We start from the raw sequence: 14,338 nt of genomic DNA on the forward strand, positions 1-14,338 counted from the left end.
GCAAATTATAGTTCTTTGTTCCTGTCTTGTCCGTACCGTTAGAATGTCTAAATCCAAGGCTGCTTAAGTTCCTTTGAATCATTTTCACTCCATACACATTCCCTTAAACTGATAAATGCAGGATTATTTGAACCCTCCAAAAAAAAAAAAAAAATATAGACATAATTCACAATCTCTAAAACAGGTAGCTACTGCTTTTTTTTTTCAGTACAGTAATGAATGCATAATCTATTGAATATAAGTTATAAAATATAAAGTAAATAAATAATGTTATTTAGCCTATTAAACCCACATGGTGTGTTGTGAGTTAAATTATATTGATTGCAAATCGATTATTAATAAATTACAAATCAAATACTAAACAAACTAAATCACAGATAATAATAATAATAATCATCATCGCAGGCACTACAACCCAATACTGGTCTTTGCCGCATGAATAAAATGCCTCCATTTCTTTCTGTCTTGTGCAAGTGTCTGCCAAGCTCTTGCTCCCAGAAATGTCAATGCCTCGGCTTCAATCTCATCTACCCATCTCTGTCATGGCCGTCTTTTTGTTTCCTTCCACTACCCAAATAATAATTTCTTAATGAGTGAATGACCATCTATTCTTGTGACTTGTCCAGCCAACCGCAGTCTTAAGTCATATATGTTCTACCACATCCGGTTGCTGGTCGATTTGGTACAACTCTGTATTTTGCCTTAGCCTATACTGGTCTCCATTATTTACAGGGCCAAACATTCTTATTATAATTTTTCTCTCGAATATCATTAAACTATCAGTGTCCATGTATGATAATTGCCATGTCTCAGAGGCATAACTTAGTACTGGCCTAATTAATGTTTTAAACAGAGTGATTTTTTTATTTCTCAACAGCAGATGGCTTCTTAGTGTTACTGCTACACCAAAATAACTCCTGTTTTCTGTGGTAATTCACCTCTGTACTTCTGGGGTAGGTTTATTGTCTGCACAAACTAGGGACTCTAAATACACAAAAGTATTTACACTTTAAAATGTATAACCTCCAAATGTAATTGTGGGTGGTGGTGGTCATTGAGAGATAGCAAACATGTATTTGATCTTTGCTAGGTTGATTTCCATACCCAGATTCTGTCCTTCTGCCTCTGGGCATCCTTCTGGGACACCAGTCCCACACTGATTTCACACCCAGATCCTCCCGAATTCTTTCATTTCTGACCCAGTCTCTCAAGGTCTTACCAAATATTCTTTGGAGAAATCTCATTTCTGCTGATGTTATCCTACTTACGTGCTTGTCGAGGGCTGTCCAGCATTCTGATCCATATAGGATGACTGGAAAGAACACGGATTTAAATATCCATATTTCGGCATCTTGACTTTCTTCTTGCTTGCTTATAAGAATTTTGGAAATCTGATGGTACCATTGGCCTTCTTTACTCGATTTGGAACCTCTTGGTCTATTTTATCATCTTTACTTATTGTGATCCCTAGACATGTATAAATATTCGTACGTTCTAGGGGTTCACCATTACAGAACATCCTAGGCTCTGCGTTTTCTCTTCAGACACACGTGATTTTACTTTTGTTAAAGTTTATTTGTAAAACTCTTATCTTCAGTTCCTCATTCCATTCATCCAAGGATGTCTGAAGAGCCTCTTCATAGTCAGCTATCAGTATGATATTATCCGCATACATCATCACTTGAACCAGTACTGGGGTTAGGTTCCAAAAACCTACTAGTGCTCTTACTTTTACACACCTTCCATATCTCATCCATAAGGAGAACAAATAGTAGTGGGCTTAGGCTGCCTCGCTGCTTAACTTCCTTATAAAAATGGAAAGGTCGCGATGTCAGACCATTAGGTCTTACAATGCCTTTTGGGTCTTGGTAAACTGATTTGATTGCACTCACCAAATTTGCTGGCACTCTTCTTGTTATTAGTTTGGTTACCTTTCTTGTGAGTTGGGATTATGATGTTGTTTTCCTATTCTCGTGGCAGCAATTTAAGGTCCCAAATCTTCTGGAACAGCATTTGAAGCCATTTAATCATTTCATTGTCGCCATATTTTATAAATTCTGGAGCTATGACATCTGGTCCTGGAGCTTTTCCTCACTGGATTTTGTTGACTGCCAACTCCTCCTCGTCTTCCCCAATCACATCGTCCATATCTTCAGGATAGGTGTCATCTACTCTACCTCTCCTTCTGTAGTCTCTGTAGTTATGATGAAGATGTCCTTACATCCAGACCTCCAGCACTTCCTTTTCTTCTTTCACCAACTTCCCATGCATTTCTTTAATGTTTCTGACCGGTTTTAACCTCTTACCCTTCAAGGATTTTGTAATATGCCAGAACTTTGTAATATTCTCTCTATATTTTTGTTCAAGCTCTTGACAAAACTTCTCCCAAGTCCTCATCTCAATTTGATTATTCTTTTAGTCTCATTTCAGCTTTTGACATATTCATCCCAATGAATAGGTAATTTAGCTCTATTATATGTTTTCCAGGACTCCTTCTTGAGCTTGACTCTTCTTTTGACATCATCGTTCCACCATTTTGTTTTTTGTATGGGGCCCTATTTTTGGTTTTCTACATACTTCACTTGCTGTATTCAGTATGCAGTTCTTAACTCCATTCCAGAGATTATCCAGCATACTCCCCCCGTTTACTTCTTGGAGGCAACTTTCGAGCAGTGACTGATCTTGCTAACATCAGTCCGATCATATGACTTGCTGAATATCTTTCTTAGTTTGATTATTTTGGTATCCACTGTAAGTAGTTCGTGGTCTGTGCTTAGTTCTGCCCCCTTATGACCTTTATATCAGTGAAGAGTCTTCTTAGGTTTTGGTCAATTATAAAATTACGCATGCCACTGCTCCCAAAGATCACCAATTCTTTTTTTTTTTTTTTATTCTTTTTTTGAATTTTTTACTGTGGTGCAGCCCAGCACTAGGTTTAGCGCTTTACTGATGGAGTTGCGCCTTGTCCACTGCTTCCGTTTCAGTAGGTCCTTCTGGTGCACATCCGTCTGGGTGCCTCCTGCAGTTACCAGGCTGGTCCAGCCGTCCTGGTCTCAGTCTGGGTCAGCTTCCTATAAGCATATTATTTTCTATGGAGAATTCTATGAGTCTTTGGCCGTTACTATTGAGCAAATTTCTCCTCCCCACAGACCCATCACCCCATGCACATTCACTTCATCATTTCCAGTTCTATTGTTAAGATACCTGCTTATCATCATTCTGTCTTTGTTCCTAGCATCATCTACCATCCTTTGGAGATCTTCATAGAACTGAACCTTTTCTAAGGCTGCTGCATCTTCTACCAGGGTGTATACCTGCATAACAGTAGTTTTACCAATTGACAACTCTATATCTATAGCAATGATCCTTGATGAAAATTGTTTGCCCGGATTCTACCCTCTTATACATTTGGTACCCCATCACAATCGCTACTCCCCCTCTGCTCTATCTCTCATTCCGACATCAGAGTACTCTATATTATACCCATCCGGTAATGTTTTATATCTACTTCCTCTTTTCCTCACTTCACATAGCCCTATTATGTCAGTTTTTGGTGTTTTAATTTCTTCCACTAGCTCATTTTCCTTTCCTGTGAGCATCTTATATTCCAAGTGGCAAATTATAGTTCCTTGTTCCTGTCTTGTCCGTACCGTTAGAATGTCTAAATCCAAGGCTGCTTAAGTTCCTTTGAATCATTTTCACTCCATACTGACTGGCCCAGTGATGGAGGCCCCTTGCCCAGGGACAACAGGTTGCCGGTTATACTCCCAATATTGAGTCTTCCCAGGAGAGGCGATCCTGGGGTCTGTACTGTATTTGTCCTCAGTGTCAGTGTTTGTGAATAGTGTACTGTTCTGTTATGTGTAAGTTCGCTGTGTACTGAATTCAGGAGACTGGAGGATCATTAATCCCCACTAGTAGAGCTCATCCACTAGCCCGTGTGGGGTGGTAGGGATCTATTACTAAACATTAAAATCCTCTAGAAAATATTTTTATGATTGTGGTAGCCTACTATTTGTGTATTATACTTTAACCATCTACAGTAGGTTACTTCCCTAAAGTCACAAGTAATCAGTATAAATGTAATAAATTTAATTTATATCTGAAATTTAAAATATCTAAAACTCAGTCGGGCACAACTAATCTGTGAGATAAAGTACCTAGGTTTTTTTTTTGTATCCAAGGACAGAATTTCCTGAAAATGGTAGGAGTTCCAGTAGTTTTATTGTCCATTCCTCACACACGGAGAGGGTTAAAGTTTCCCTTGTGTACTATAGACATTAGTTGGTGATGTTTTAAGCTACAGCATGAGTTGCACCCAATTACACAAGTATTTTTGATTTTTTAAATTTTTTTCATAAATATTGTTTTTATAACTACCCTAGTTGTATACTTATATTTCTGGCCCTAATTCAATGATATTTAATGCTATTTCCTATATAATCTGAGATGAAATGTACCAGATCATATCCTTTAAATATTTGCTATGTGAGTTAATCATATTTAATAAAAATAATATAAAAATGTATTTTGAAATATAAATACAATAAGTTTTAATTGAACAGTTGAATTACTTATGTTTTATTTTTTCATTCTTAGTCTGTGTTGTTCATATGCACGTTATTCAGCTCTGTCTTTCCTGGGCTGTTATTTTTCATCTTTTAGCATATATCCATGTAGTATCTTTACTTCTTCTCTTTATCTATTATTTGGTGGCCAAAAAGGTCTTCTTTTTAAAAAAAAACAAAAAAAAACTAAGAGCAACATACTTTACCCATATTAACTTTCTATTATATTTGCATATTGACTGCTTGGTTTTATCAAGTAATTTCTAATCTGTTTTTCTTCCCTAAGCTAATATCCTAATTTTGTTCTATTTTAACACGTGAACTAAAGAAACTGAAACTTGAGTAGATATCAGAAAGTTATTTTTCATTTTATAAATTTTACTGAAAATATCAGATGAAAAAATTGCTCTTGAATGAAAATATGGTGCATCATAATATGTTAGCATTCTAATTTCTTAGAACAACATCCTTCAAGATGAGCCTAGATCAGGCTGCCATCAGAGGGTGTTTTCCACTTTGAGCGGGTTCCAGATGGAACTATTGATGCTGAGCTCCACTGTGGACAAAGTGAAAGAGTATAGGAAGTTTTAAAAGAGAAGTACCCGGCTTTAGATAATCAGATAAAGTGATAGTTTATTAATTCAGGTTACAATAACTGACAATTAAGGACTATATTTTGAACAATAATTTTAATGCATAAATGTTATACTAAAATTTAGATTAATCTAATATATACCGTCTTCAAAGTTTTAACTAAAAAATGTAGGAGTTTGAGTCAGAGGCTTGAAGGGGGTCCTATACAACTGACACTTGATAACACACTTCAGAGTAATTTGCTTAAGAAAGATGTGTTTTCCCATACACACACACATATGAGCTTGTTTATATGAAATATATGATATGTTTTACTTTTTTTTAAATTTATAACAATGGTGTTTTTAAAACAGGTGAATTTGAAAAAAGGGTTGACGGCTGATAATTTTATTACTGATCAGGATCCTCGAGTTACAACTAATTTTAATACAGGAAAAGTAAGACAATTGTTTTTACAAAGAAGAGGAAAAGGGTGGGACCGGAGCAATCCTCTAGAACCTATAAAAACTAAAACTAAACCAAACAGGACTCAAGGACAATCAACTCTTACCAAGTCCCTTAGCAGTTTACCAGACTATTATAGTAACGCTGGTGAAAAAATAGAATTATTCAGTGTTCCAGTAAGATTGCCTAATCTAGGAGTCAACACAATGAATTCTCAAGGTAATGAAGCATCTTCAATCAAAAAAATGGAAAGTAAATCTAAATCCAAAATACCGCAACCAAAGAGCTTAAATAAAAGTTCAATACCACCAACAGAGGAGTTGAGGAAGCTCACACTCTCTCCTAGAAAAGTAAGTGTATCTACTGTTAATTTTAAAATTTTGTTTTAGCAATTAGGAACATCAAATATTAATTCATGATTTGCAAACTGTGTAGCGTTTGTTCAAGTATCAAAAACCTCCTTCATTAGGAGAAATTTAATCTTAGGTAGTATCTCGATTTTTGATCAAGTGTATTATGATTCTATGATTAAGAAATCACATTAGTCAAACATAAAACTAGATATTGAATATAACATTATTAATTAAGCTCTTAAGCTTTAGTCTCTCAAAAATATTCCAGACTAATATAAGGCAAAACTATCATAATAAATTAAATAAGTTAATATTTTAGGTTTTAATTCTAATTAAAACTTTGAAACATAACAAAATATTTCAATAGATAGGTATAACTCAGCAGAGCAGATTTTGTTGTCACACGTAATGACTGGTAGGATGAACTGATGAGAATCTCTCATCTATATTTTTCTTTATCTATAATATATTATTTACAATGTATTTTAAGGACCAAAACTTCTTTTACCCTTAGGAATTCATTTTAGGACTGCCTTCATTTTCTAATCTAAACATAAATTAGTAACAGCTTCAACATCTTTTCCTCCGTCTGTAATAAAATGTATCTTAATGAGTATATAATGTAGTTGAACCCTACAGTACATTTCAATATAATACTCAAATAAATTTTCTTATTTTGACCTTGTAATCTATATCTATATATATAGGAAATATTGTCCCAGAAATAAATGAAGCATTGTAATTGAAATATTACATATACAATAACATATAGCTTCAATTTATTTATTCATAATTTTGGGCTGAATTGGTCCTAAAGGTAGTGTACCATGCTTTCTTTCAGAAACATAAATTGCAGACAACATACTAAAATTATTGCAAGATTGAAAATTACTGTGATTTTTTAAAAATTATTATTTTCACACATAATTTTTAATATTTATTGTTAATCAACCAAATTTTTGCATCTAATGTAAATACTTAAGCTCTAATGATATTTATAATTAGGGAGATAATTGTCTAATTATACTTGTAAATCAATTAATCATTAATGGATATGGAATGGGGAATGATAAGAAAAAAGGTGTAAAAATAGGTATTTGATAGAACAAGATGTATTAGTAGACCAAAACACAATGGCTTGACAAATGAAGTAAATGTTTCTAAACTGAAATAAGGTTTCTTCAATATAATAATTTTAAGAATTAAAAATTGGGAATAAATATTTATTTCAATAATATTTAAGCTAGATTTGCATAGATTTTGTTTTAATACATACTGTTATAGACAGCTACCTAGAACTAAATAAATATTGTTCCATATTTGCTTTTTGTAGATATAATTTTATTAATTATTCAATATTTTTAGATACAGACCCCTGAAAGGACTTTCTCGCCATCTAAATCTAAACCTGCTACTCCTGGTTTAAGTGGTGACCCCCATTCTAAACATGGAAAATTGGTATGAACTTAACTGCTCATAATGTAATATTTAAAGTATAACTTAAAAAAATGTATTAATTGTCTTTACATTTATCAAAAACCAATATAAAATATTGGTTTCTAATCATCATCATCATTATGAGTGCTACAACTCATCGCTGAGTCTTGGTCTTCTCAATTAGTCTCACCCATTGGTCTCTCGCTCTTGCAGCTGTTTTCCAGTTAGCTAGTCCAAAAAGACCTCTACTATCTGCGTCGACCCCATCCATCGGTATGTTCTATTTTAGGTTCCGAGACGAGTTAAATTTTCAGGTAGTGGGGATATCAACCCAAACTACATACCCTAGCCTGATGGTGGGTCTGCCACCTTTGTGTCTGCAAACAGACATCCCCACCGGGCGGCTTCCTAGGGGAGGTTTTAAATGGTAGTCTCATAAATTCTCAAATATAAAATCTGTATTAAATGACAAGTAACCCTCAATTTTTTCTTCTGTTAAAAGTGTAATCAACTAATACCTCAGTACAATTGAGTAGTATAGGATCAAGACAAACAATCTCTACTTTTTTATTAAGTGTGGGTAAAATTGCCATTTTAAATAGAATTTTCATGTTGTTTTTAGTGGTGTTGTTTATTTTAATAAAAACCTCCAATATCCTACAAATAGCAGGCATATTTTGCCATTCTCGTTTATCATTGTTACAGATGAAATAAGCAAGGTCTACAAGAGGAGAATACTGAGAGCAATGTTAGGGTACTGGAACCTCTTACTAGTTCTGGTACAAGCTTTTATATAAGCGAATGATGTAGTATTAGTAGTAGACACCTTGCAGAAACTACACGTATCATTAAACTAATGTAGTGAGGACCTCCAGTTGAGAGCCATAAATATTAATGCTGAGAAAAGGTAGCATTAACTTGTAATGAGATACCTATTCTATTTGTAGAAGAGGCCTATGAATTCCTGGGAACAATGATTAGATAAGATGGGAAAGTATATCAAAAGGCATATAATAGAGTGAAAACAGCTGTTTTACAATGGAGTGTACTCCCAAATATGTTCCAAAGTCATAGGAATGAAGGAACTAAGAGACAAGACAAAGCTCCTATTCAAAACAGTATTCCTACTAGTTTTACTCTATGGAGCAGAGAATTTCAAGATGCTAGAACATTATGCGAGTAAGTGATGTTCGAGAGATGAGGTTCGTGGGGAAAGATCTAGGAAAAAACTTGAAGGGATCTATTCAATTATTAAATTACTATTCTAGTCCTATTCAATTTTTCAAAGGCTCTTGATTTAGTTAAACATAAAATCTCTCTCTAAACTCTAAAACCTTTCCTTATGCAATAGTGTTTAAAATGGTTACTATTCCTTAGGGTTAAATATCATTAAATCTTTTCTCTACCTACATTGATGACCATCCACCACTCAAAACACCACTTATTTGTTGATAACCTCCAAACTTATCCATCATTTCATTCAATCTGCATGTTTAAGGTAAGGATACCTAAAAGCTACGGAATGATACTTTAACCTTGACCATCAAAAATACTTTTTCTGAGGTTAGTAGCCAAAGTACCATTCATATTGACACTATTGTACTAGGAATTTCATCATACCTGCACAAATACAATAAGTAAACAGACTATGAGATTAACCCATATAAGATAATATTCCAGGAAATTACGTTAACTATGAGATAACGTTCACATCATAGACAATAACGCAAACTATAATTTATCTCATAGTTGGCAGTTAATTTGTCAGTAACATGTACTCATGGGTAATAAAATTTGGCTTAGTTTTGAAAACCAAGTCCTTCTTTGTAGGTTTCAAAAATCTAGACTCTCTTCCTTAATTCACCTCAATAACTTTCATATTCACTTCTACACCTCTGTTAAAACTTTAGTCATTTTTAAACAACACCGGATTCCTATAGATTTTAACAACAGGATTATAAAATTCAGATTTATAGAAAAGTTATTTGGTCTTGAAGATGTATAACCTGGATGAAAAATGTAAAAGTATTTAGTCCTGAAGTAACAGTTATTTCTTATATTTTACATGTAGCTGTATTCTTAAAGTTGGTGGTGTAGCTATTAGCCTTAGAATAGATTCATTCTAAATATAGAATAATTGCTATATCAGATCTAAATTCCTCTTTCATTTGAGTCCAAGCCATTATCCATAGATCCAAATACTTGTATCTATATTACGTAACAGCCTTTATTCCAGACAGGTTTTAATAAAATTTTTAAATTGAAGGAAAGAGAAATGAATATGGATCAGTAATTGAAGTTTTTTAATATATTATATTGATTCAAATTATGTCAAGATTATATAAACTACAATATTTAAACAATTAACAAGAATATTTAAACTACAATTATATAAACAATTGATAAAAATTTTCCAAGGTTAGAGAATTGAACATGAAGTATCTTTCTTATTGTGCCTTTAGGAATTATTTAAATTCTGGTAGAAATTTTATTATTCTGAAATTATAATATTTTTTTAATTTGGACCACTTTCCAAATCTAATAATTTAACTTACTGCCCTGTTTTTGAACTCATCAAATGACAAAAAAAATAAATAAATAAAATAATACTTATTTTAGTAAAATAAAATTGATTTTTGTTTTTAAGATAGTGAGCTCTTACATATTTTTTCAGTATCATTTCTACAAAGAGATTTGGTTAATATTCATCCAAAAATTGTTTAATTTTATTAACATTGCAACAGACCTAATAAATTAAATTATTCATAAATATAATTTTCTAATAAAAGAAATTAGGAATAATGGAATATTTTTTCCATCATCAATATATTTCACTTTTTTAGTATATGTTTTCATTTTATTGTTAATGGGCCATATTTTTGTAAATGTTTCTCCATAATTTACAATGATTATATCAACTAATTAATAGTAATAAATTAAATTACAGACTTCTGGTGAAAAAAGCACAGGTATTCAAAAAGGACAGATAGAAAGGCTCTCAGCTTCATCTAAATCAAGTACACCGCTTCAATCGCCAGCACCGAGAACCCCTATGAAAAACACAGATCCAGATAAGGCACAATGTTCTATTTGTGGTCGCTGTTTCTTGAAAGACCGCCTTAAAGTTCATGAAGGAATTTGTAAAAAATCTACAACTAAGAAGAGAAAAGTGTTTGACCCTGTAAAGCACCGGCTCGCAGGAACAGAAGCTGAGCCATATTTAAGAAAAGGGCCTACACAAGCTAAACCAACTAAATCTGTAAGTATTAAGATATTGAAAATTCTATTTTATTCAAATTTTTAAAAATTGATATTTTATTTGGATTCTAAGAGGTTAATTTTATTAATTTTTTTTCTAATTTATAAGTACTACAAAAGTGTCAAATTTAGCACCACTAGAGTAACGTTATCCCAAAACTTGAATAATAGATGGCTCATTGTAGGTTACCTTCAATTGGTGCCAAAATATGTTATCTGATTCTCAAAATTGTGTATCCTAAAATGGGTACAACAGCTTATCTCTAGCATAATTCTACAATGAACCATCCCAAATAAAGTTTGGGATAAAGTTACATTTGGTAGTGCAAAGTTCGACACTTTTAGGTTGTGGTAATGTTTTGTGAGTGGATCATTGAGTGATCCATTTTTATATCATAGTGATCATTTTATGATTTCAATTTCACTATTTTTATTATCACAATTGAATAAAGAATTTGTATTAGTGTGAACTTTTACATTACTTATTACAATAAATATATCATTATTTTTAGGTAATATTGACAATGACCTAATTTTATTTTAGGATATTTTATATACCTCGTTAAATTATTTTATATGATTTATGATAGTATTCTTTCAGGAGTTTGGTTTCACTAGAATAACTGATTTTCCAGTCTTAATGGAAAACAAAAATGTTTATAAGATTCCTTTTAGCTGTATAAAATAGCAGGAATTTTATAGAACTGCATCATTGTTTTAAAAAAAAAAGAAAAAAAAAGTAATATATGTTAAATAGGGTTGAATCATAAAACTTACTTTCTAATCAAAGTCATTATTATGAATTAATTTTGCAGCTAAACTAATAATTGTTATTGTATATATGAATATATAGTTGACCGTAAAAATTGATATATAGGAAGATAGGAGTCAGGGTTGTGGTCAAAGGAGAAACAAAAAACTATTTTTTTTCTTCTTTGACCGTAACCCTGAACCATGAATCCTATATAATAATTGTTATATTTAATGAAGTCTTTCATGATTTGTCTGTTATATTGAGCAATAATTATTAATATTTCATTTGTTTTTATCTGTACATAATAATCCAAATTTTTTTTAAATAAAATTAAGTCATAAAATTGTTTTTTTGTCATTATTAACAACACAGTAAGATATTCTCCATCAGAACCATTCTGGAGAGATACAGAGAGTATAATATCCACACACACCACCTGTTGATAGACTTTCAAATGGCCTATAATAGCATAAAAAGAAACGAGCTGTACCAGGAACTTATAGAAATGGGAATACAAGCTGATACATGTGATTAGGACTACAATGAAGAAGGTGCAATGCCCAGTGAGAGTTCAGGGTGACCTGACTGACAGCTTCAAAACCCAGACCGGGTGATTGCCTTGCATGCCTTCTCTTTAATTTGGCCCTCGAAAGTGCGGTCCGGAAATCTGGAATACAAGTTGGGGAACTATCTTTGACAGGTCTTCTATGATTTTAGCTTTTGCCGATGACTTAGATGTTGTTGGAAGAACCCCTACAGATTTAAATAATGCTTTTATCAGTCTCCAGATAGCAGTGGCTAGAGTGGGTTTAGTGGTTAATGAAACAAAAACCAAATACATGCATGCAGGCCCACAGCTAGATGCGAACGAACCATCACATTTTATCACTAGAGGATTTTCATTTGAAAGGGTGAAGGAGTTCAGCTATCTTGGATCGCAAGTAAACGCTGATAATTACATTAAAGCAGAAATACATTGCAGAATTATGTCAGCAAATAAATGCTATTTCAGTTTGTCTGTCTGAAGCATTTCATGAAGCAGTAAAACACATTACATTTTACATAGATGTACCTGATTGTCAGATGTCACTTGTTCAGGGAGATGATTGGTATCTTCTTTGTTTTTCTCAAAACTTGCAACTTTATCTATGGCCTACTTACCAGTTTGTATAGCCCTTATGAATTTGATGCTATCACATAATGGACAGCATTGTTGGTCTGATGCTTTGTACATCATGAATGGTGTCACCAGGGATTTGCCCTAGTTACTTGGTAAAATTAAACCTTGTAGGTGGCTCTGAAAGACTTTGCAAAGAAAATTTAGAAATGAACAAAATTTTTTAAAGAAAAAAATACACTCCAAGGGACTTGGAACTTCCTAAGCTACCATGGATTCAAATAGTACTTACCATGCAAGTTTTCAAAGTTAACTAGCTTGTGATCCTGAAAAATGGCTCATATAATGAAAAGTTCAGAAGGATTGGCGCAGTATGAGTTCAAAGGCCATAGGTATGATTGCATTGTTACACCTCCTCCCCCAATTGAAGATTAATTTCTGTAACTTTTTTCATCAGTTAAAATTGTGACAATGTAAACATTACAGGTTGCAAATGTAAATGAAAGAAAGAAGAGAAGTGGATTGTAAAAGTTTTAAATTTAAGAAGGAATTATATAGAAAAAGTTATATGGAACAAAGGCAATTAGCCTGCATTTTTAAGATTTTAAAAAAGAAAATGACATCAAAATGAAAGTATCCTTGAGAATGACCTGAGGGTTGAAATGTTGGAGGGTTTGTAAAGAATAAAGTTGAGAAAAAAAGGATCAAATTTGTTTTTAAATAAATTACAAAGACTTTAAATTGATTGAATATTTTACACACTCTACTTGTTTGTTGATATAATATTTGTAAGTTGTATAATCTAAGCATTTTTTTTTTATTTATGATTATTATATAATATATATTTTTTTTATTAAAGGTAGCTCTTAAACCAAAATCAGACTGGAGGAAGAAACATGAAGAATTTATTGCTACAATTCGTGCTGCAAAACAAGTCCAGGACCATCTAGCCAAGGGAGGAAGTTTGAAGGATCTTCCACCCCCTCCACCAATGGATACATCAGATTATGTGCAGTGCCCTCACTGTGGAAGGAAGTTTACTGAAGGTGTTGCTGATAGGCATATTCCAATTTGCAGTAAAATAAAATCTAACAAGTCCCAACCATCAAAACGAGGGAGAGACAAGAAAAAATAAAAAAAAACAATGAAAATAAAGAAAAAATATAATAATGTTCTATATGTTAAATATTTTGATTTAAATAAATGAATCTTGTTCCCATGTAAAATCTAATCAGATATTTAAAATAAATTTTATTAGTCATTTAAGTAACTTTAATGATTTTTTAAAATTAAAACTGTTATTAATGTTTTTTTTGTTCTAACTTATTTTATACAATATTAGTTCCTTACACCAAGTTTATGAAAATTATGTGTACAAGTCAATTTACAATTTAATTTTACAAATATATTTCTATTATGCTGATTCACTGAAGAACCTGCTTCATTAAAATATTTTATTTTTCTGATCCCTGTTTAAATCTTTGTAAAACAGGAAGGTGTTACTACTAATAACTATTATTTGAACAAACCCATTTGATTGAAAATAAAATTGACTACAAAATATATAAAATAAAAAAATAGGAGCTTATTGAAACAATGCTTATTGACCTGGCTGCCTGTGGCAGGAATCATCTTTATACGGAGCATCTCTATGGGCCACTAAGCCGGAAATCAGACCATGTGCGGCCCAACCCCACTTCTGACTTGGTTTTAATGGAGGTCCCCCTCGGAAGTTATTTCAAAATTATATTGCTTATAATTAACTGTATTTTGAGTCACTTTTATTGTATATTTACCTGTTAAAATCTTCTGA

At 32.5% G+C, this 14,338-nt stretch overlaps 1 protein-coding gene across 1 annotated transcript in view; it reads left to right on the forward strand.

Annotated features, from left to right (window-relative positions):
• LOC106681161 (uncharacterized) overlaps positions 1–13,836 on the forward strand; it is a 50,967-nt gene extending 37,131 nt beyond the window's left edge. Inside the window, exons 2-5 of the mRNA XM_067048024.1 lie at positions 5,516–5,956; positions 7,325–7,417; positions 10,344–10,655; positions 13,385–13,836. Coding sequence (XP_066904125.1) covers positions 5,516–5,956; positions 7,325–7,417; positions 10,344–10,655; positions 13,385–13,660 — 1,122 coding nt within the window. The 3' untranslated portion in view covers positions 13,661–13,836. The remainder of the gene's footprint in view (positions 1–5,515; positions 5,957–7,324; positions 7,418–10,343; positions 10,656–13,384) is intronic.
• Positions 13,837–14,338: the final 502 nt, after the last annotated feature.

Source organism: Halyomorpha halys, unplaced genomic scaffold, assembly GCF_000696795.3.
Source record: "Halyomorpha halys isolate HHAL.00 unplaced genomic scaffold, Hhal_1.1 Scaffold313.1, whole genome shotgun sequence".
In the NCBI taxonomy this organism is placed as follows: Eukaryota; Metazoa; Arthropoda; class Insecta; order Hemiptera; family Pentatomidae; genus Halyomorpha; species Halyomorpha halys.